The sequence below is a fragment of the Falco peregrinus genome, chromosome 3 (genome assembly GCF_023634155.1).
Source record: "Falco peregrinus isolate bFalPer1 chromosome 3, bFalPer1.pri, whole genome shotgun sequence".
NCBI lineage: Eukaryota > Metazoa > Chordata > Aves > Falconiformes > Falconidae > Falco > Falco peregrinus.
Genome location: NC_073723.1, coordinates 115036370 through 115059088, shown reverse-complemented (window position 1 = coordinate 115059088; position 22719 = coordinate 115036370). Strand labels below are relative to the sequence as shown.

The 22719-nt window shown below is 55.1% G+C and overlaps 1 protein-coding gene across 2 annotated transcripts; it reads right to left on the bottom strand.

Moving 5' to 3' along the window:
• Positions 1-518: 518 nt before the first annotated feature.
• Positions 519-9633, bottom strand: MECR (mitochondrial trans-2-enoyl-CoA reductase). Of its 2 annotated transcripts, none has more exons than XM_055798480.1 (10): positions 9453-9633; positions 5870-5967; positions 5592-5723; positions 3881-4024; positions 3693-3795; positions 3319-3421; positions 2960-3033; positions 2438-2498; positions 1949-2021; positions 519-1642 (listed from the first exon to the last, which is right to left on the bottom strand). In XM_055798480.1, the coding sequence occupies exons 2-10, from the start codon at positions 5913-5915 to the stop codon at positions 1482-1484; spliced, it is 897 nt and encodes a 298-aa protein (XP_055654455.1). In that variant the 5' UTR covers positions 5916-5967; positions 9453-9633; the 3' UTR covers positions 519-1481. The 2 variants fall into 2 exon arrangements, with proteins under 2 accessions (XP_055654455.1, XP_027643840.2); XM_027788039.2 differs by lacking the exon at positions 9453-9633 and adding an exon at positions 6326-8823.
• Between the last annotated feature and the right edge of the window lie 13086 nt (positions 9634-22719).

Here is a 22719-nt window from a genome sequence, read left to right as displayed (position 1 = left end):
AAGGCTGGGCGGGCGCTCCCCCGCCAGGCAGGCGCTGGCCCCTTGCTCCCGGGCTTTGCTGGCTGCAGAGCAGAGGGACAGGAGCAGCAGCTCACTCCGCTGCTGAATATCATAATTAAGACCAAAAATTGAAATTCAAATGAACACCATGGTGCTTTGAAAAGGCTTTTGAAGGGAATTGTGGTTCTTGTTGCCCTGAGGATGAGCCTCATCCTTCCCATTGCAATAACTGGGTGGGGGGAAAAAGTGCATCTTTGTCTGTCTGGGGGCACAGATTTGGGGTAAAAAACACTGGTTTTGATGACGGACAGTTGCTAATGGGGCAAAACCACATCCATCCTCCTGCTACTTTTAGCAGGATGATAACTGTTTACGTGCAATTGTAATTAAAGCTTTATAGGATAGAAAATCCCCAAGATTTAGGATGGGGAAAAGGCCAGGTAAGCAAGGGAGCCTGGTGCATTGCGTGTGCCCATCCTCAGTGCCACACATCCCTTGCCCACCCTCACGCACCCGACTGAGCATAGAAACATTTATTGGCAGCATCTTAAAAAAATATATACGTATTAAAAAAATAGATACGTATTAGACATGGATTTCCATGAGGTTCTCATCACGATCAGTAGTGACAGCAGGGGCAGCAGCAAAACTGAGTTCAAGTCCAGGTACTGCAAAAAGGCCTCCTTGTACTCGCTAACTTGGCATTTCTCTTTTTTTGAGCTGTTCGAGCTCATTTTTGAAAGGAGGGGATGCCAAGGGCTGGAAAAGCCCTTTGTGCCCTTGTCCTCCAGCCGGCACAGGCATCCCCTGCCAGCACTGCATGAGCTGCGCAGGGAAAAATAAAATAAAAAATTTTTACAATAAAAAAATCCATTTAAAAAATTGAGGTTTCTCTGCATTTCAATGTGGGGAGTGCCCCCAACCCCCTGGCACTTTCTGCTGAACTTGGAGGGGGGACATGGAGGCGGCTCAGAGGCTGCAGGGCTGTGCTGGTTGGGAGGAGGGCAGTGACCAGCCCCCTGCTACCCTGCAGAGCCACCCACAAGCAGCCAAAAATCACCTGGAAGGACAGTGCAAACAGCAGAACAACACTGACAGCTGCTAAGGAGGCAGGGGACTGCAATGCAACACGCTCAGCCCCAAAAAGATGAGAGAGGGGGGAGCTGCTGCTCTTTGGATACCCTGAGCTGAGCGAGCCGCTGTCCCCAGGCTCCCTGAGCCTTCTCTTCCACCCAAACCCCCCCCAGCTAAAGCAAGGTTGCAGCCTTCCTCCAGAAGCAATTACACATGCTGCTTTAAAAACTTTAAACAACAACAACAAAAAAAAAAAAAGAGAAAAAAAAAAAGAGAAAAAAATCAGTGGATCTGGAGGGGGTTTTTTCCACCTAAGCATCTCTTGTTTGCGGACAAGGAAGCAAGGGCAAGCCTGGCTGTGGCGAAGCAGCAGTGGGCTCAGCCCACCGCCGCGGTTGAGCTGCAGGTCAGAAGATGAGGATCTGCTTCGAGGACGTGAAGGGCTTCATGGTGGCCTCCAGCGCTGCCTTGTAGTCCTGGAGCGGGACCTCGGTGCATGCTGGCGCGGTGAGCTGACCCCTCCGGATCAGCTGGCACAAGGCGTCCATCATGTCAGCCAGGCTCTGGTCTGCAAGGGAAGGGGGGAGCTCTTACCATCACGTGTCCCAGAGCCATCGCCTGTCCCCAGGGACCCCTGCCTGATGCTACCCAGGGGATGCTGGGGTGCGATGGGTTCCCAGCTCAGGCATGTGGCATGTGCCCCCAGCACGGTGGCTCACGCTGTCCCTCCCCAAGCCACACCGCCCAGCGCCCCTGTTTCAGCCATGCTGAGGACTATCAGCACTTGTGACACAAGTAAGAATAAAGAGGACAGCACCGGTGTGGTGGTTTGGCACTGGTTCCTGTGCCGCCCCCCAGCACCCAGCCAGCTCACCCTGCGCGTGGTCCTTCTTCCACTGGGTCACCCAGAAGCCGCAGAGCCGCACGTCCCGGAAGATGAAGGCACTCTGCGGAGAGAGGGAACCACACACCCAGGTGAGACCTGTGTGTCCCCTCCCAGCGTGACAGCCGTGGAAGGTGGCAGTGAGGCTCCTCGCTCCTTTGTTAGCACTCTCATTTGTGAGCCAGGGCCCGGTGGGATGTGGAGATGTGACTCCAAGGCGTGGAGTCAGGGTGGGTTTGATGCTTGGCACCGGTGGGGATTTAACAGCCACCCAAATCCTCCATAAATAAAGCCAAAAGACCTGCACTGGGATGCAAAGCATCTTGTCCCATAATGGACCCCAGCAGTTAAAAAGGTTGGAGCTCTCAGTTTGCAGGCAGGGGAGAGCCGAGCTCCTGCGGTGCTGAGGGGACCAGGACATCCGCAGTGGAGCACAGGGGACCTGTCCTGGGGGAAATCAAGAGCATCTCCAGTACTCACCACAGGCACCATCACAGGCTGCTTTGCCATCCCACCATAGGTGACCATGGTCCCTTTGGGCCTGGAAGAGGAAGGGGCTCTTGGGTTGTGCCACCCGCAACGTGCAGCTTTGACCTTGCAGCCTCTCCTTCTGCTGTACCCAACCCCACCATGGCACCGACAGGCCCCTCAGCCTCCACTTTCCAGAGCTCCCCTCTCGCTCCCATGCGTCATTAGCTGAATTTACAGCTAAATACCCCAGTTACACCTGCCCAGGACCTGGTGGACCTTCATAACTGGACCTCAGCTGCCTCCAGCCACTGGCAGCATTTGAGACACGCAGCAATGACAGCTTAACCTGAAGTCCTGCTATTTTCCAAACCCACTTCTCCACTCATCTCCCCTCTCCAAAAATTCAGTAATGACCATCACCTAACAGCAACTCCAGCCACCTCCTGTGCTCCGAGGGCTCTGGAGCAGGACCCTCCAGGGCTGGCTGCTGTCCCTGAGCCCGTGCCCGAGCCACCACCCGGCCAAACTTACTGCAGATGCCGCAGCATCTCTGTAGTGCTTTTGCCTCCAACGCAGTTCAGGGCGAGCCGGGGCTTCGGGATGCTCTGCAAGAGTTTATTAAGAAGGTTCCCAAATTTTAGGGCTCCTTTGGAGGATGGGACTGCGGTTTTTGAGGTGGCAACTGCCTTAACCTCAACGTTTACCCTGGGGGCAGCTAAGAGTCATAGAGTTAAAATCTATGATCTGGACCTTGTGGCAGCAGCAAAAGCCCCCCACTTCTGGGGCTAAATCCTGATCTAGAGAGATTTGTCCTTCCCACCATCCCTGCACCTCTCCCCACAGCGCCAACTCGCTGGATGGTCTCTCCAGTGGGATCAGCATTGAGGTACCTTAAATATATCTTTCATCTCTGGCTTTCTCAGCGTCTCCTCCGTGATGACATGGTCTGCGCCCAGGGCCATCAGCCTCTCCACTAGCTCTGGGAGACCAGGTCTGAGGGAGGAGAAAAAAAAAAAAACAAAACCAAAAGATGAGGAAGCAAGCAGAGTGTCATCTCCTCCTCCCCCCTGCTCAGACATAGCCTGGGGACAACAGAGCAGAGGCTGGAGGACACCTTGGAGGAGCAAACAGCAAAATTCTGGGCTGGATGGCCAGGATGACCAGATCCAGCTGCCAAACTTGCCTGACCTCCTGCCAGCCTCTGACCCAGGCTGAGGGAAGCTCCTGCCCTGCAGGAGACCCTCTCCTCTCTCAGGGGACCCACCTGTCCCTCACCACATTGATGGTCCTGATGCCGGAGGCTTTGGCGATCTGGATGACAGCCTGGCCCACGCCGCTGTTGGCAGCATTCTGGATGATAGAGTCACCTGGATATAAATAAATCCTGATTTTTTTGTTGCAGAAGCAACTGGCCAACCCACCCCCCTTGTTTTCCACCTGGTGAAGCCATACCTGGCGTCAGGGTCTCGAAGTCAGCCAGCATGCGGTACGCTGTGCAGGGGTTGACGCTCAAGGTGGCGGCGCACAGCACCGGGATGTCGCTGGGCACCTTCAGCAGCATCTCCTCGGGGAACACCCCGTGTGTCCGCCACGTCCCTGGGGTACCAGAGCATTGCAGGCAGAGCGGCAGGAAGGTGAGCAAGGAAAGGAAAACGTTACGAGACTGCAACTCAGGCCATAGCTGCAATGCTGGTCATGGCAGCACTGCCACGCTGTGCACAGTTTAAACCCTGGAGAGCGAATTATGAAATATTTTCCTGTATGGGTATGGCCAAAATATTGTGAGAGGCAGGGAGTAGATTCCCCGCTGCCTGCTGAGATTTATCACCCAGCAAAGTCCAATCATTTCCCAGAGGGATAATGAGGCTGGGGCTCCCTGAGCGCAGGGAGTGTGCAGAGGTAATGGAAACACTCCCCATCCTATAGACAGGCCCATATATTCAAATCCAGTTTAGTTCGATTCACTCCCTTTATACTTATATCCGCTTTAGCCCCCTAGCATCCATTTACTTTTTTTTTTTTTATGTTTAAAAATATGACATTTGGATCTTAACTAGATAGCTTTCGTTCTCCCATTAAGCAAAAAAGCCTTTTAAGAAAAAATAAGCAGAGACCAATCTGTTACACTGAACCAGAACCAGCCATTTTTCTGGCCATTGGCATTTTGGAGAAGCACAAGAGACATTGGTTGGAAAATAAATTCCCATGCTTTCCCACCAGAGCACTATTAAGGAGAAAACTGTAATGAGATGTAACTGTGACCTTGCACAGGTTAAATGCTTTATCCCAGGTCTTTAAAGAAGCTCTAAGCTGATGTGACAAAACACAGTTGTTTCCAGAGAAGCACAGATTGCTGCAATGCTTTAGAATGGCGCAGAAGCCCCATAAAGGGTCTATGCTACAGAAAAGTGGATTATTTCTAAATTCAGGTTTAGCATAAGCAACGGCATTGCTATCGCTGCTATTGTGAGTGCTCCAGTTTTTGCACTGGATGTGTCCCGTGCACAGCAGCCCCTTCCCCTGAGCCCCCCATCCTTCCCTGGAGCTCCCCTGCATCTGCAGAGGATGAGCAGCATCAGTCACCGGGGATCACATACTGAGCTTGCTTTAAAGAAAAAACACATTAAAAATAAAAATGCGTGGTGGAAATAATAAAACATAAGCCATGATATAAACAGGTAAGAAATGAAGATGCCTTTGCGCAGCTCCAGCAGTTATCCCGGTGCTTCTCATCCAAGACAATCCAGCCCATTATATTTATGATCAGGCTAATACAGCACAGAAGGGGCTCCAACTGCTGCCTCCCTTGCCCAGCACTCTCTAATGAGGCTTTTTTTTTTTTTTTTTCTCCCACTTAAGTCACATTCGATTAGATGTAATTGCTGTAAGCAGGAGAGGCACGTGGCTCTATAGACACCCAACAAATATGGTGCTGGGGGGTCCTGGAACAGGATGGAGCTCCCCAAGCATCGGTTCGCACAAGAGCATGGCCATGGGTTTGCTCTCTGTGCAGGCTTGGTAAGCAATCAGGGGGTTCAAGCACCCCAAAAATCCCGAGAAGATGCTTTGCAGGTGGGGGGATGCAGAGGAGTAGCTTGCTGGTGTGTAAGGACCCAGCGGTGCCATGGCTCCCAGCACCGAGGATGCCAGGGTATGCACTCACCGAGTCCAGCATCCGCCGGGATGACCCAGTCCCCAGGTTTTAGAGCTGCCACATGACGCCCGACCTCCAGCACTTCCCCAACACCTTCATTCCCCGCCACGGCCGGCAGCGGGGACAGGATGGCGTAGGTCCCTGCCGGGAAGCTGGAGGTAAGCTGCAGACCCCATCATACCCCATCCCTCCCCATCCCAGGAGCCGTCTCCAGGCCCTCCAAGACATCCCGCTGGGAGCACCATGCAAGAATTAATACGCAAAAAAAGACACGGCCGGCACGTTACCTTGGATCATATTGATGTCAGCAGGATTGATGGGGGCTGCCAGCATCTTGACGTGGACATCGGAGTCCCCCAGCTTGGCCACCTTGAGGTCCTTTAGTCTAAACAGGGAGACACAAGGGAAAAGTGCATCAACACTGGCCAGTCTGATGTCTTCTGGAGAGAGATGCCTGTATCACCTACACATTAACCAGCACCCTGTACCCCATGTCACCTATACTGCTGTAGCCTGGTCTCATCGAGTGAAGAAACCCAACATTGGACTTCGATGACCCCGCCAAGACTCCTGTGCCCCAGGGAGCAGCAGTGCCCACATCCACCCCTAAACCTCACACCCTCAGCCAGGGTTAGGAACAAACCCTGAAGAGTCCTGGCACAGAAAAAAGCCTCTCTGAGAGGGATGACATCCCCAACCCTTTTGCCACAAGACCATTTTAAACATGATGAAGATGCTCTTACACCAAGGGAAGAGGAGGGCTGGTTAATCCAGCTCATCTCCCTGCCTCAAACGCATCCTCCTGGCGTGCACAGCCCTAGGGAATTGCAGTATAAAACTTCTGGGATACCTTGGATCTTGCAAGGAGCAGGGGGGAAGTTCCTCCATAAAACCCATCAGCACCATGCCACAGACCAAGGGGACAGAGCAACTGGGAGCTTGGTGACAGCCTGACCCACCTCCCAGCCAGGGCAAACCCACCTGGCCGTGCCCATTGGCAAGACGAAGGCAATTTTAACCACATTTAAACGAGCTGGGGGCTCCGCAAAGGGGCTCGCAAAGGCTGCCAACGTTGGGAGCAGCTCTTTGCTGCAATTACACGCTGCTAACTACATGTCACCAGGAACAAGATGCTGAATTTCTTTTCATGGCTTGGCCTGTGCTGCCAAAGTGGCTCCCCCCTTCCCTCCTCCTAGCTGTGCAGCTGATTGGGAGAGGACGTTGAGGTTTTAATTAAACAGCAGCGTGCACGTGTCCGGCGGCTGTCAGCACACGGGAACTTGCACTGCTGGCAGCAGCTCCAGCTACGGCCCCACATGCGCTCCAGTGCTGGCTTCAGGAGAGGTCACCATGCTCCAGCTCCTCAGCAGCAGCCAGCCAAACAGAAACCCACAGCCTGAATGCTTGCTGAGCACCCTCGCTGAGCACCCTCGCTATACAGATGCACCCCCAAGCACAGAACCCTCTGTCCACATCATGGAAGACCGCCCTCTGCCATCACTCCAGCTATCCTAGCACTGCACCCTCATCTCAGGGGCAGGTCTCCGGCATTTGCAAGTATTTTCCTCTCCTAATTAGCAATCTGGACGATGAGATGGGCATCAGGCTCCCAGCAGGGTCCAAAAACCTCCCTTGGAGAGTTTGGCATCAGCAAGGTGCAGAATACAGCCCCGCAGCTGCTCAGTACAACCAAGAGTCCTGACTTTGGTGGGTTTTGCCCAGATCCATGCAGTTTTTGGCAAGGTTATGAATTTGGAAGCCAGGTGTGTGTCCAGCATCCAAGGAGCGGCAGCAGCTGCTGGGCAAACCGCCTGCCAGAATCAGCTGGATGAAGTTAGCTCCTTGCAAACCAGCTTCAAGCTGAATGGCAAGGCTTTGGAAGGAAAACACTGACGCTCCATCCTGTTTAAGGCTTAAAAAAATTAAAAAGAAAATAAAAATTAGCATTCCAAGACACGGGGACCCACCCGCAGGCACTGCTGTTGAAGGATGCCCATGCCTCTGGCTCTCTGGCCCCCAGCAATGCTGTCTCCATGCTGTATATATTTTTCTGCCTTGTTAGGCAGCCAATTAAATAATTTTGAGTTTTGCCACCCTCTGCATATCTGACTAATTGAAACCCCTTCCTTTTTCTTAAATGAAGTTAAATATTGAGGTTAAAGGTAATACCACGCAGCATCTCCACACAGCATTGGCTTGGGCACAAACCCACAGCTCCAATTGCCATCCCGTTAAAAAAAATATCAGATTTATATTAGACAGATGGATAGATTTTTAATGGAGGCTGCCAAAAGCCAACCACCCAACAAAATCCCATGTCACCAAGCAAAGTAACGCTCAATAATCTTAACAAATTCAGCAGGTTGTGTAAAAAAAATACCATACACTATTCCGTTGGATGGGGATTTTACAGCTTGTCCTGCCCCACTTTAGTGTTACGGGAACTTGGATAGTTTCAGAAATCTGCAGAAACAAGAAGTGGTGAAGCCCAAGACCGGCCTTGCACAAGCGATGGGGCAGCAAATCTCAAGAGCAACGAGCACTGTTGCACAATTAAATGGTCATAAGGAAAAAGCAACCGTCCATCCCCCCAGACCCCGGGGGCTCGGGCTGCAGGGGCACCCACACAACGGGCTGCACCTCCGGCATCTCCAGGGGTGACCTCAGTCGGTCCGAGCGGGGCAGGGCAGCAAGTCCTCAAGGTTTGTTTCCTCCCTTGATAATCGGGCCTAAACCGCACCAAAATGTGACTTTCCCCTTACAAGGCTTTTTGGCTGTTTTAGAAGGAAAATCCCGCAGCACCAGGTGCCAGTCGCTGGCCCCGAGAGCTGCGACACTGGCTTGGTCCTCGAGCTGGGACCCCAGAGAAACCCCCTCAGTGTGATGCAGCCAAGGGTGAAGTCAGGGTGCAGCGATGCTGGTGGCTCCAACTTCTTCATTGTACCCCAAATTAATCAGGAATGGGCTTTTGGGGAAAACACGTGGTTTTAAGGCAAACTGAAGCAGCAGCAGGTGGGTGGGGGAAGTGGAGGCAAGCCCCCCCACCCCCCACAGCACCTGCCTGTGAGACACTGTGGGGTGCGGGAAATGGGAGCACCCCCAGGGACCCCCTGTGTGCCTGGGACCCTCCCAGCCCCCTTGACACTGCCTGGGGGTCCTGCAGGGAGCTGCACCCTGCGGTGGGCAACCCCTGACCCCCCCCACCAATGCACTCCGAAAGCAGCCTGCCAGCACCCCGGGCCCCACACGCCTCCTCTGCACCTCCACCCCACCCTGCACCCCTCTGCTAGCCCCCACCCCACGCTTATGCCCCTGCTGCACCCGTACGCCAGCCTTGCTCCAAGCTGCACCCCCTGTGCTCCTTGCAATGCACCCCAGCACTCCCTACTGCAATGTACTCCCAATACAGCCCCCCCTGCAATGTACCCCAGTATAGCCCCCCTGCACCCCCCTGCAACGCATCCCCAGCGGAGCCCCCCTGCAACGCATCCCCAGTAGAGCCCCCCTGCACCTCCCTGCAACGCATCCCCAGTAGAGCCCCCCCCGCACCTCCCTGCAACGCATCCCCAGTAGAGCCCCCCCGCACCTCCCTGCAACGCATCCCCAGTAGAGCCCCCCCGCACCTCCCTGCAACGCATCCCCAGTAGAGCCCCCCCCGCACCTCCCTGCAACGCATCCCCAGTAGAGCCCCCCCGCACCTCCCTGCAACGCATCCCCAGTAGAGCCCCCCCTGCAACGCATCCCCAGTAGAGCCCCCACTGCACGCCCTACTGCAATGCACCCTTAGTAAAGGCCCCCTGCACCCCGTCGCAATGCACCTCCTATACAGCCCCCCCGCAGTGCACTCCCTTCCCCGCCCCCCCCCCTTACTGCACGACGGCCGGGGGCTCCCCGTGCCGCTCATAGAGCAGCCCGCGCGGGGGGGCCCGCGCCGCGCCCGAGAGCGCCCGCACGGGGGGGGGGCCGCGCCCCGCGCAGCACCCGCGCTGCCGCCCGCTGCATCCGGCCCGGCTCGGCTCGGCTCGGCTCGGCTCGGCTCGGCCCCGCTCGGCGCGGCCAGCAGTGGCGTCACGAGCGCAGCCCCGCCCTCCGGTGCGGCCCGGCCCCCCGCCTTAAGGCGGCCCGGGCACCGCTGCGATGAGCCGGCGGGGTCTCTGCGGGGCGGCCCGGGGGGGGCCGGGGGGCTCCGGCACCGCCGGGGCCGGGGTCCTGCTTCGGGGCTGCTTTATCCCAAACCACTCCCGAAAACATCAGCCATGCTGGAGGCTGCGCCAGCGCCCTGTGCCGAGCCGTGGCAGCCCAGGGGCCTCGGTGATGGGCACAGGAGCATCCCTTGAGCCCTGGCAGGGGGGTCCTCGGTGGGCGTGGGGGGGGACGGGGGACGACAGCGCCCCTTTCCTCTGATTTATGGACCACCGGCTTCCAGCCTGTAAGGGATGTACACGCTCGCTGGAAAGATGCACCACAAATGTGCATCAGATGATTATTTAAAACAACAGTTGCCTGACACAAGTGGGAAGGTAAAAATTCCTAATAGTAATTTAATTCAATGTTTTGTATAATTATCTTGAAGGAAAGGTCTCATTTATTCTTCCAGTTAAAACTGATTAGGTCAGAGGGAAAAAAGGGAAGTGAAGATGCCTGCCTTACCGATGGGCCTGCCACCGCAGAACAAACAGTGATTTTAAGAACAATTTCTTATTTCCTGGAGAGATTGGATTTCCCCACCTGGGCGGCAGCAGCAACATAAACCCCAGTTTGCTCATTGCACTCCACTTCTCAGCGCAATTAGCAGATCCCTTCATTACCGCCAGCCCTCCCCGTGTCAGCCGTGGAGCTTTGCTGGTGGTCCGTGAACCGGAGCTTCCTGGCGATGCTGCATGGGTGCGAGCCCACGGCGGGGTGGCCTGGCTGGGTACCCATGGCCATCGGCATCACCCCTAAATCCAGCCCTTCCCTTCGTGCTCCCCCAGTCCCATGCTGAAGCCCCTGGTATTTTATTCCCATAAAATTCCTTTGCAATCAATTGATATCCAAGCGAGAAGTACCTGATGCTCAGATCTCCCGCCACCCAGTCCATGCCCTCCCCAGTGTGTCCCCATCCCAGTGACATGGCCCAGCGGGCATCCGAAATTATCCTGGGTGCTGCAGGAGAGGGTCCCTTCGGACTCAAATGACTCGTCCCTAAGGCTGCAGTGATTTGAAATAGAAGATTGTAACCACCAACATGCTTGGTATTTCGCATTATTTTTTTGAGAAAAAAGGAAAACAACATTTTTTGGGGGGTGTGAATTCATGTGGCTGGAAGGTTTGACATGAAGGGAAACTCCAGTTTTGGAAAAGAATCCTTTTTAAAGGTGCTGATGAGGATTTTTCTGCCTCTTTTCTCTTCTGGGGTCAGGTTTACAACTGCTGCAGGGGGGGCGAGGGGGGCTCTGCCAGCAGATGGGGGGAGCAGGGAGACAAAGAGCTCTTCTCGCCGCCTTTGTCCACTCTGAGGAACCTTGGCGTCGCTTGTGACCGGAGTGGGTGTAAAAGTCCTCAGACATTCCTGGGATTGGCAAGTTAATCACCGCTGACAAATGCCCCCACAGCCGCCCCTCGCCCACCGAGCCAACGCACCCGTGTGCCACAGAGCACCGGCACCGCTCGTGACACGGGCTGCTGTCCCCGGGCGGGGGGGGGGGGAGCGGCTGAGGGGCTGGAGGGAGGGGCGAGGGGGGAGAGGGGCGTGCTCACCCTCCGGGAGCCGAATCCACCACGGGAGGAGGTGGGCCAGATCCTGACATGTGGCATCGCATCTCCCCCTTTCCCCGGGCCGATGCCGGGATGGCAATTAATTCAATATAGACATTTCTGTGGTGTTAAATTCAACATGGCATTAAAAAAGAGATAGACAGGAGTGCTGGGGCTGGCAAAGTCAGGGTCGACGACCACCCCTTGGGGTGCTGGAGCTGGTTTCCAGCCCCCTGCCTGGATGTTGCCAGGATAAAACCCCACACCAGAGCCAGGGACCTGGCCCCCTGCCGTCAGGGTGATCGAAGCCGTCAGATGCAGAGAGGAATTTGATGAGCCCTTGCATTTCAAAGCACATTTTCTTGCTCTAATCAGCAGCACCCCCTTTCACTCAGCCTGAATCACCGTGGGAGGCAGGATTTGCTCCCCACTCTTGCCGCTGCAGGGATGCCCCATCCATGCAGTGAGTTCAAAAGGGCTCAGGGCAGCCCGGTGCCACTGGTGATGGCACCGCGAGGAGCCCTCGAGCACCAGCAGGGCCACAGAGGACAAAACTGGCTTTTCCCACATCGTCTCTGCTGGATCCTGAGCACAACCATGTCCTGGCAGCACCTTTACCACCGGGCAGGAATGATCCTGAGGGGACTGAGCAGGGTGTGCAGCCATCTGCGGCATGGCTGGCTGCTTTAAATCAGTGTTTTAATCCAATCCCAGCAATAAAATGATAGGATTTTAATAGCCTCAAATCCACAGCTTTCTGAGGATACTGAGTGCTTAAAATTTTTTTGTGGTGGGGCGGCTGTGAGAGTGGCTTCGGGCGCAGCAGAGGATGCTCGTGATGTGGGTGAGCCTGTGTGCTGGGAGACATGGGTGCCCACGCTCTGCACCACGTGGCAAAGGGTTAATAACTAATTACACCAGCAAAATGAGATGCCTTTCCATATCCTTAGAAACGTGTGCATTTGCAAATCAGGGTTGGCAGACAATTTGTGATTATTTTGTTAATGTTTCTCCTGTAACAATCACAATTTCCTGGTGATTAATGACTACTTTGTATATTGGAATTACATTTTCTTTTTTGAGGAGAAGTGCATGCAAATCCGCTGTCCAGCTGAGGGTGCAGGGGTGGGTGGGGAGAGGAGGAGGAGGAGGAGGAGGAGGAGGAGGTGGAGACGGCACCCGGCACCGGGTGGGTGCTCCGGCCAGGGAAAGGAGCAATGCTTTCTGCTTCCCTCAGTTTTAAAACCTTCTTACTGTCCCTGAGCTGTGATTTATCACAGCCATTCATTAATTTGAGATATTCATACCTGTCCATGGCTGGAAATCAAAAATGCTGCCAGTAAGGTTTGTTCCTGCAGACATGGGGAGCCCCCGGCCCGGAGCTTGGGGGGATGCGGGGGTGGTGGGAACCCTGAGAGCTGGGTGACACCAGGCTGACGTTTGCTGTGATTTTATCCCTAAAACCTCCAGACCTGTTGAGGACAAAGAATTTATCCCCTCGTTTACAAGGACGAGCTGAGCCCGGCCGGTTCAGCCTGACCCCGGCAGCTTCATGAGTGCTGCACTGCCTCCCGCCTCCCGCTGTCCTACTGCTTAATCAAGTTAATGTGGAATTATTAATTAACTGCTTATAAGACTGACACACTTTTTAATTAAGGAGTATAATAATCTATTTCCTGTTCCCTTTTTGGTGGAGAAATTGAAGGTGTGTCTGCTTCACTTAGGGATAATTAAGAAAGCTGGGGCTGGGGAGATTGCCTTCAAGGTTTTTTTCTCCAGGGGGTTGCTCGGTGTTGCCTCTTGGTGGCCTTTGCACCACGGGCAGATGTGGTCCAGTCTCTGCTGGACCTCCTGGAGACTGAACGGCCCTGCAGGTGTTTTAGGTTGGGATGCTGGGCTGGGATCCCAGGGCTGGAATGCACCAATAGAACAATCTTGTAAAACAATCTGCAAAATAATTCCCTTTTTCTGGCAGAGAAAGGGATGCTTGGAAACAGCCCACAGGGGAAAGTGGTCGATGGGCTGCACCATCCCACTGACCACAGAGCTCCCCCCTCCAGCGACACCTCCCACCTCCTTTCACCTGATCACTGCAGCCACCATCCCTCCTCCCCTTGTGTCCCTTGGAGGCTCCTGGGGCCGGACCTGTCCCCGCCGCCTGGTTTTGATAAGGGACATCTCGGCTGTGATTTTCCCCTTGCTAGCCCCATTCACCCCAAACCCAGCAGTGCTGGCAGAGCCCCATCGCGCTGACATGGATTGCCTTCTTATTAGATGTGTCTGAATCGTCGAATGACAAATACATTGTGCTTAAAGACTCACTTTACATAATCCTTGGCTTATCCCCGAATCCCACATTTAACACCTCTGATGGTGCTGGACAATCCCATAAACTCTGTTGAATCCTTCACCTAAAAACACGCGCCTAATGCTCCTGGCTCAGCGTGGCAGCAAGGGCAGATGTGGCTGCGTACCCACAGAGGTTTATTTTTTTTAAGCACGCTGATGGCTTCTTCCTCCTCTGATTTTTTTATCCCCCTTTAAATTGTTTCATTGTTAGATAATTACAAAAAAAATAATAGAAAGAAATGCCATGTGTGGTGGCTAACGGAGAATTGAGGAGTTCTGGTCCTCTGCCAGTGAGATGAACAAGGAGGCTTCATCTTGAGCTGTAAATAAGGAAGGAGAGGGAGATGCTGAGAGGATGTAGCTGTGCTGCTGCCCACTAGCTCTGCCCGCGGGCAGCGTGGCCCCAGGACATCATCCTTGCTTGGTCTTTGTTATTACTTTTCCCATCACTGCTTTTTCCAGTGCCGCTCGTGTTTGGGTTGTGCAGCAGAATTGGTCCATTCCTGGACTTTCAGTGGTGTTTGATGCAAAAATCATCCTGTTTAGGCATCTTTCCAGCCTGGGGCAGTGCAGGAGCTGGTCCCCAGGATCAGTGTTTGGGGGTTGATGCAGAATGAGGGTGTGATGCCAGCAAGGCATCACCCAGCTGGGCAGAGGAGGATCACGGCCATGGGGGCGAGATGCTTTTTTTGGGACATGTGTTGCCACAACGGCACCCAAAGGCATCACCCCTGGGTGACTTGGCAGGGAAGATGTCTCAAAATACTTTGAAAAGATGCCCAGGTGAAGAAAGGCAGCAAATCAGCATATTTTATCCTTTTAAACTGTATTTTAGCTCATCTTTTTTTCCTCCCCCCGTACTCCAGGTCCCACTACGTTCCCATTCTGCTGCTGTCGGCTGCAGACCCAAAATATTTGCAACACTGCAGGGAACCCTGAGCATGAACTGTCTTATTTGGGAAAAGAACTGGTTGATCTCTGAGGTGTGCTGGTTCGCAAGCTGGTCGCTTTTGTTCACTCCCGCTAGGCTCCAATGCCCTATGAGCTCTTTCTGGTGGAAACTGCCAAGCGCATCCTTCCTCCAACGGGGTTTGGAAAACCACCAAACTGGAGCTGCCGACGCTGAGAGGAGGACAAACAAGAGAGAGGAGAGTTGACCCTTCTCCTGTACATAAAATTGAATAAAATAAAACAAGCAGTAAAATAAATTAAAAATAATAATAAAGAAATATTGGATACACTATTATTCCCTCCTTTCCTTTCAGTTGAATTTTAAATGACGGCTGGTTGCACTTCTGTCTCTGTGCTCAGGCTCCAGCCTGTCAGCACTGAGAGATGATTATGAGAAATCTGAGCAATATTCAAACCCCAGGTCTGAAAATAAATGGCTTTTGCGATTTTGAAAGCGATCAGAGACCCAAAATGTTCTGGCTGATTTACATCCCCCCCTCTCTCAAAGAATAAACCTCCAAGGCAATACCGGAGGAGACAGTACAGAGAGTTTTGGTGTAGGGCTGCTTGGGTTTGATGCCTTTATTCTTTTTTTATATGAAAGTCATTTTATGCGGATAACTGGCTAGCTGAAAAGGGTCACATAGACATAGTCCAGCTGGCTGGACAAAAATGCACATCGCTCTCCGCTTATCTGAAGTAAAGCAAAAATACACTGTCCTTGGCTGTTCTTGTTACACAATAACAGGAAGATCGCGGTGGGAAAAGAATGTTACAGGTGGGAACAGATAACTACAGAAGAGAAACTAGGGGCGGGCTTGGTATTTAGGCAACTAACCAATAATGAGCTTAACTTTTGTAATATGTATGAGCTAATTATAACAAGGCATAAAAGGTGACTGTAAGAGACAATAAACGAAGTCTACTGATCACTCATATTGAGTGACTGTGTCTTTCCTCCGTTGCGACAATTTTATTGCAAGGTGTATGGCTGGGCAAATCCAAGCAGCTGGGATGGTGGCTGCTCTGGGTTAACACTGAGGGGACAGAGGGACAGACAGTGCATGGTACTCTGGAATATTTTTGGGTTAAAAGCAGTTTGTAAAAATCCCAGGATCAAACAAGACGCTCCCAGACAGCTCTGGAAGAGGGGCAGGGACAGACTCCGACCTTCTTGTCCCTGATAATGGGATTTTTAACTGTTTTGCATGACAACATCAGCAGATGCTGGGTTTAGGACCATAGGGAAGCTCAGCGCTATTCCCCTGCTTCACCCCCACCATTAGAGAGGCCTTTCTGGGAGTTAAAAAAAGAGACAAAAATGACCCAAAGTGAGATGAATAAGCTCTGAAAAGGTGGTGTGAAGGAGGCACTTGGGCTAAGCCTGCCTGGGTGGCAGCAAAGCAGCTGGGACCCCAGGGCCCAATGGTGCAGCCCCAGGAGCATCACAGCGTGCCTGGAGGTGACATGGACAGTGTTGGCCCTGACATATCCCCGCGGTGGTCACACCCCATAAGGACAGAAACAGGAGGTTTTAGTGGGGTGGCCGAGAGGGAACGAGCGTAGCCCTAGTAACAGTGTTGGGATTTTACATTTTGAAGCCTCAGACCATTCTTCGCCAGCCCAGGTGGGAGGACCTGGTTTTTTTGCATCACTCTAAAAAATCCCTTTAAAATCCTACTGGGAGAATTTATGGGCATGGGGAGGTTAGTCTGAGCTGGCTGGGGCAGTGCCCTGTGGGGCCATCCCAGGGGCTACCAACTGCCTCACTGACTCCAGAGCATCTTCCACACGGGCTGGGATGCTGCCATGGGGCCATGCCAGTGGTTTCGCCTGAAGATTTGGGGAGATTGTATGCAGCTCATGGGAGATGGAGGGGTAGCTTGAGAAAGCTCTTCTGAGATGGAGAGGAATGTTTCCTCTTGCAATCAGTGCTGAGGGTGAAAAAACAGTGGGTTTCTGGATGCATGTGGTCCTCAGACTCAGCCACGTGTTGGGTGTCTGTGAGGCTGTGCCGACAAGCACTCAGTAAAACGCTGTCGGAGCGGTGCCTGGGTGAGGATTTAGCTCTGGGTGTTGGGCACTGACCCTTGCGCTTCCCCATTCTCCACAGAGGAACTCCTGTGCCCTTCAAGCACAAACCAAGAGGTGGCTTGGTAAGGGGCTGGGTCTTAAATAACATCTTCTAACACCTTGTAACACCTTCTAACATTTTCCTGGCTATTTCCTCTGGGAACTCTTGTTCATTCGGTGCATGGAACAGGAACAGGGAGGTTTATTTGGACAAAGACACAGAAGTTATTTCATCCTTTCAGGCTATGATAACTCATCTAATAGCCCTATTACATCCGGCCACGGCACCGTGTCGGGCGTCTGCCCGCTTGGGGCTGGACAGACGAGGAAGAGAGGTGGGATGAGATAATCTATTTTGTCTGTTAAGAAAGAAAAAGGATTTTTGGCATTAGCAAAAGGCAGGTGATTTGAGAAAATGGCAGAGACTTATTAGAGATAAAGAACTGGATGGGGATGTAATAGGTAGAGGTATAGAAAGAGAAAGAGGGGGACGTGGGGTGAAGAGGGAGAGAGAGTGGTATAAAAGGAAAAGGAGAAAAAAAATCAGAAGTTAAAAATTTGTGAGGTAAAATTGCCCAAATTTCAGTGCAGGCTTCTGGGGGTCAGGTCATGTTCCTGAAGCTCTGCAAGAGCCTTTTGCTGCAGGGAAGGCAGCGCTGGGAGCAATGCCTGGGAGGTGATGACTGGCCCCATGCCCTGTGCATTTAATGGGGAAAAGTGAGGAATTATTATGCTAGAAGCAAAGTGTGATATTCTGAAGAAAAAGTAAAAATTAAAGGGTCTTGGTGTGGAAAGCCCTGGTCAGCGTGGAGATGCTTGTCCACTGGTTTGGGTGAGGCTGGTGGGTGCTGCAGCTCCATCCCGCGGGTGCTGGGCTAAGGGCTTGGGGCAGCCCCTCTCCTCATGGAGCACAACAATCCCCCCCAAAGTACTGCTGATTCCTAAAAGATTCAAAGCCCCAAACCCCAGCTTTCTACCCCCAGCCCGGGAGAACCCAGGAGAGGGTTCCATGACGTTCCCAAGAGGGTTCTTCCTGGGTTCTCCCCTTAAGAGGGTGCCATGATAGCTGGGTTTGAGGCTGCTGTCACCAAACACCCCGGAGCTAAAAACATTTATCCTCGATGGGAGGGACGGTTTCAGCTGAGACCATTTTCGATCACAGCAAGGCCTGTATTTTTCCTGCAAATGACTATGCTTGAGGAGTGATTACTTCATTTTAACTCGATTGCTTCTGCAAGGCGCTTGGGGGCTGATGGTAGCGGGGAGATGGGGAAGGGCTGGGGCACTGCGAGCTCATCCTGCGGGGTGCTGAGTGCTCCCTGCCCTCTCACCCTTCAGCTCTTGTTCAGGATGGAAGCAGATACTTGGGAAGAAATCAGGGATGGGATTTGCACCCTGGGAATGGGATGGAGCTTGGTCCTGATGGGTTGTCACCAGCTGCATCCCTGTCACCGCATGGGACAGTGCTGTCCACCTGCCTTTCCTTCCTCCCTACTTCTCTTTGTCCCTCCTCTCTTCCCTCTGTGCAGGATTAGTGCTGTGCTGTGCAGGATGGGTGCTGTGCTGTGCCGTGCCACCCCAAAGCCATCCCTGCGCCCCTGCCTGGCACTGCTGTGAGGCAGGTCCTCCCCCCAGCCCTGGCAGGCAGTGACAGGCCCTTTGCCAAATTTTGCTCCTGTTTGGACCTGTTACACAAACGGGATTTGCGGTGGATGTGCTGGAGGGGGAATTGCCCTCACCCAGAGGCCTGGGGGCAGTGTCTGCTTGTGCTCAGACTTGCTGGCGATATGAATATAGACCTTCCATGCATGCATGTATCCCCTCGATGAATCTCCTCCATGCATGCATGCATCCTCTCCATGCACCCCTTCCATGCATGCATCTCTTCCATGCACGCACACATCTCCTCGATGCATGCAAACATCTCATCCATACATCCCTTCCATGCATGCACACAGCCCCTTCGTGTGTCCCCTCCATGCATGCATGCACATCTGCCATGCACCACTCCATGCATACATATATCCCCTCTGTACATCCCTTCTATGCACCCTCTCCATGAATGCACGCAGCCTCCAGGCATGCATCCCTTCCTTGCATGCATCCCCTCCATGCACGCATCCCCTCCATGCACGCATCCTCTCCACACATGCATCCGTTTCCATGCATGTGTACATCACCTCCATGCACCGCCCCCCACATACATCCCCTCCCTGCATCCCCTTCATGCAGCCAGTAGCACCGCCATCCTGCAGGGCTCCCCCAAGCCCCTTCCCCTGGGGAAGGACCCCTGGGAGCTGCCGCCCACCTGCCCTGCCCTGGGCCAGCGCCAGCCCTTTGTGGGGAACAAGGCGCCTTTGTGGAGCCCCCAGTCTCCCTCCAGCTCCTCTCATGCAAAATTCGGGCCGCATCCCCATGGTGAGTGGCAGGTCCAGGGTGCATTAACGATCCTTGTTAAGCAGCATGGATGTGTTACCAAATTAACTCACCCGAGGAGGTCGCAGGTGGGATTTTTCCCCCTTGTGGTTTGGGCTGTGGGGTGATGGAGCAGGGTGGTGACCTGCTGAGGAACATGTTGTGCCATGCTGGCTGCAAAAACCCACCTTTTTATGTGGGTTTGCAAAGCAATTGGTTTGGAAACACAATTTGGGGGTTTAACAGGCTGTGGGAAGCAGGGTGCATCGCTCTAACAGGCTTGTGTGGCTTAAAAGCTCCATGTTTCCAGGTTGGTTCCCACAAAATCCTGGCAATGTCCTGCTGCAGCTCAGCCTCAGCTGCATTTCCCTCCTGAACCAAGGGGTTTCAGTTCAGCTGCTGGGAAAAAACCAACCCCATATTCCTCCCCAGTCTGGGCAGAGACTGTGCCCAGCTCATCCTTTGGGTGCTGTGTGACCTGGGTCCTCTTCCAAGCAAGATTTTGGGGGTTTCTCTCTTCCCCATGGACTTGGGGGGACCCTGCAGAGCCAGCACCATGCCAGCCCTTTCCTGCCTGCACATTTAAGCAGCTTAATTCCTTCACCGGGCATTATTGCAACAGGCTTTTAGTGTCACTCGGAGGGGATTTGCTGGCATTGCTCCGTGCTTGGCATGGACAACGCACCGGCGGTGCCCACTGGGGCTGGGGTCCCATCTGTGCCCGGCGTGGGGCTGAGCATGGGGAGAGGTGGCCATCGTCCTCCGCCTTCACTCCAGAATGTGCCGTCCCGGCTGGGGGACATGTAGGGTGCTGACCAGGCACGGTGTGACGTGTCTGGTTTGTCCCTGCACCCCTGGGGATGGATGCATCCCTGTGAGTAAGTGACACTGTGGTGCCAGCCTGGCTGGGGAGCTGCTGGAGGGGATTGGGGGGGAACTGGGAATGGAGGGCACCGTGGTGCAGGGAGGGGTGATGCTGGGGATGCTGCCAGGGGGTGTTGGGGGCTGGCAGCACTGGGGTGACCTGCTGCACCCCTGCCCGGGGCAGTGGCTGTGGTCTGGGAGGAGGGGGCAGGGAGGGGTCTGCGCAGCGTCCTCAGGGCAGCACAGCATCCCCAGGGCAGTGCAGTGTCCCCTGGTCAGTGCAGTGACCCCAGGGTAGTGCAGTAGTGCAGTGTCCCCTGGTCGGCGCAGCGTCCCCTGGTCAGCACAGTGTCCCCAGGTCAGCACAGTTTCCTCTGGTCAGAGCGGTGTCCCCAGGGCTGTGCAGTGTCCCCAGGGCAGCACAGCGTCCCCAGGGCAGCGCAGTGTCCCCAGGGCAGCGCAGTGTCCCCTGGTCAGTGCAGTGACCACAGGGTAGTGCACTTTCCTCTGGTCAGTGCAGCGTCTCCTGGTCAGCACAGTGTCCCCAGGGCAGCGCAGTGTCCCCTGGTCAGTGCAGTGTCCCCAGGGCTGCCACCAGAGCCACCTGTTGCCAGCAGTTTCCTTTGCTCCAGCTGCCCCCCTGCTGGGCTCTGGGTAGGGGACACGCCACACACGGAGCCATGGGGACAGGACCCTGCACCCAGGCTGGCCCAGACACAGACACCACCCAGCACCCCCGTAGCCTTCCTCTCCTCCGCCTCCTCCTCCGCTCTGCAGGGATGAAGGCCCTGTGAAGCAGGCTGCTCTTTGTAGCTCTGCTGTAGCTGGCGCAGAGTGAAGCGATGCTCCCGTCCCGGCAGCGCCCGCCGTGATTTACTCCACAACTGGCTCTGCAGCTCCCAGCAAAAATTCATCTTCAAAATGAAGTTGCAACGATGCAGCCGGGGCCGGGATTAAAAGCAGCGACGGCCTTTCCTCCCTGGGGGAACTGCTGCTGGGGTGCGCGGTCCTTCACTGTGCCCCAGGAACTGGCTCCGGGGCTGGTTTGCCCTCCTCGGTTTTCCCGGGATTCATTTCTCCAGGGCTGGATTTGATGCCAGATAAATAAACCAGCCTGACACGGGGACACAGGGACACGGGGACATGACTTGGGGACTTGGCATGGCAGCAGCCCTGGGGATGAGCCAAACTTGGACGAAGCTTTTTGGTCCTGGCAGGCAGCATTTTCCCACTTCCAGGGCTGGGAGCTTCCCGGTGCTGAGTGACACCCGGGTCCCCTGTGTCCCCCCGCACCCTGCTGGGTGCTGGCCCTGGGTGCTGCCTGGTCTTGCAGGACGAGGGCTGCATCGTGGTAGGGTGCTGCTGACACCAGGGCTTCTCCCTGCCTGACCTGGGATAAAAAATCCCAATATTTCCAGCATCGTTCCCTCCACCTTCCAAGTTTTCCTCTGCCCCAGCAGTTTCCCAGGCTGGAACTGCGGCCGGGTGTCCCGAGCAGGGATCACGCCGGAAAGCCGACGCAAAGCTCCCCCCTTCCTTGCCCCAAACCTTTGGAAAAACATTTTCCTCCAGAAACAGGGCCGGAGAGGATGTTGGTGAACAAGGCGCCTTTCATCCCTGCTGGCAGCGCTGGCGGACACTGGGGGCTGCCAGCGCCTTGTGCCTCCCCCCCGCCCCCGGTGGGGACATTTTCCTCTTTTTGCACCTTTTTGGCATAATTTGGATTTTCCCCTTTCTGTTGGCTCTGAGTTATACCCCGCACCTCCCTCCCCACCGGGGATAGTGGCTTTGCTGTGTGCCACTGGGGTCCCATGGGCCACCACCAGCCCTGCACAGCTCAGTCCGGGCTTCCATGTCACCATCCTGTAGGACAACATGGTGTGTCCCTGTCCCTTGAGGACACCTAGCTTGGGGTGGAGGACTGGGGGGAGGTTCGGGGTCTGAGGACCCCCCAGGGTGGGCAGGAGGCTCTGTCCCCACTGTCCCCAGTGCCCAGCCCACGGGGACCAGGCTCTGCCCCACACAGCCTCGGGGGGCTGGGGGCACCCGAGGGGCTGGGGGCAGTCACCCCCCCTTTTCTCAGCTCTGCGAGGTGCAGAAGCCCCGCACGGTCCTGCTGCTCCCGCCCCACCTGCAGCATCCCTCCCTCCCCGATAACCCTGCCTGCCTCCCCCCAGCACCCGTTCTGCAGCTGGTGACCCCCCCAAGATTCACTCCAGCTTAGTGGGGACCCACCGGCCTTGACCCCTGGGGACCCTCCCTGCAGCCAGGCACCCACCCTGTTTGCAGGGACCCTCCAGAGCCTTGCACCCCCTTGCAGCCAGGGACCCCCCACATCCCCCCTGCAACCTGGGACCCCCCCCTGCAGCCGTGCACCCCCCTGCAACCGGGACTCTCCTGCAGCCCGGAACCCCCGTGCAACCGGGGACCCCTGCAGCCGTGCCCCCCCCGCAGCCATGCCCTCTCCTGCACCGGGAGGTCACCCCTAGCACCACCCCCCCCAGTTCACCCATAGCCTCCGCCGCAACCCTCAAGCAACCAGCGCTCGCGGGCTCCCTCCCCCGCTTCCCCCGGTACCGGGAAGCCCCTCCCGTTACCGTGCCCCCCCCCCCCCCTCCACCCCCACAGTCACCGGGACTCCCCCCCTCCGCCTCCGCGGGGGCGGGGCTCGCCGAGCGTGTGCGCGCGGCGGCCGGCAGGGGGCGCCCCCGGCCCGCCCGCGGTGGCGGCGGTGGCGGCGGTGGCGGCG

Excerpts from the sequence above, each read along its gene's own strand:
- MECR (XM_055798480.1), bottom strand. The coding sequence starts at position 5,915 with ATGCTGGCAGCCCCCATCAATCCTGCTGACATCAATATGATCCAAG. Across the intron at positions 3,034-3,318 it reads AGATGAAAGATATATTTAAG|AGCATCCCGAAGCCCCGGCT; the intron begins GTACCTCAATGC and ends AAACTCTTGCAG. Across the intron at positions 2,022-2,437 it reads AGCCTGTGATGGTGCCTGTG|AGTGCCTTCATCTTCCGGGA; the intron begins GTGAGTACTGGA and ends CTCTCTCCGCAG.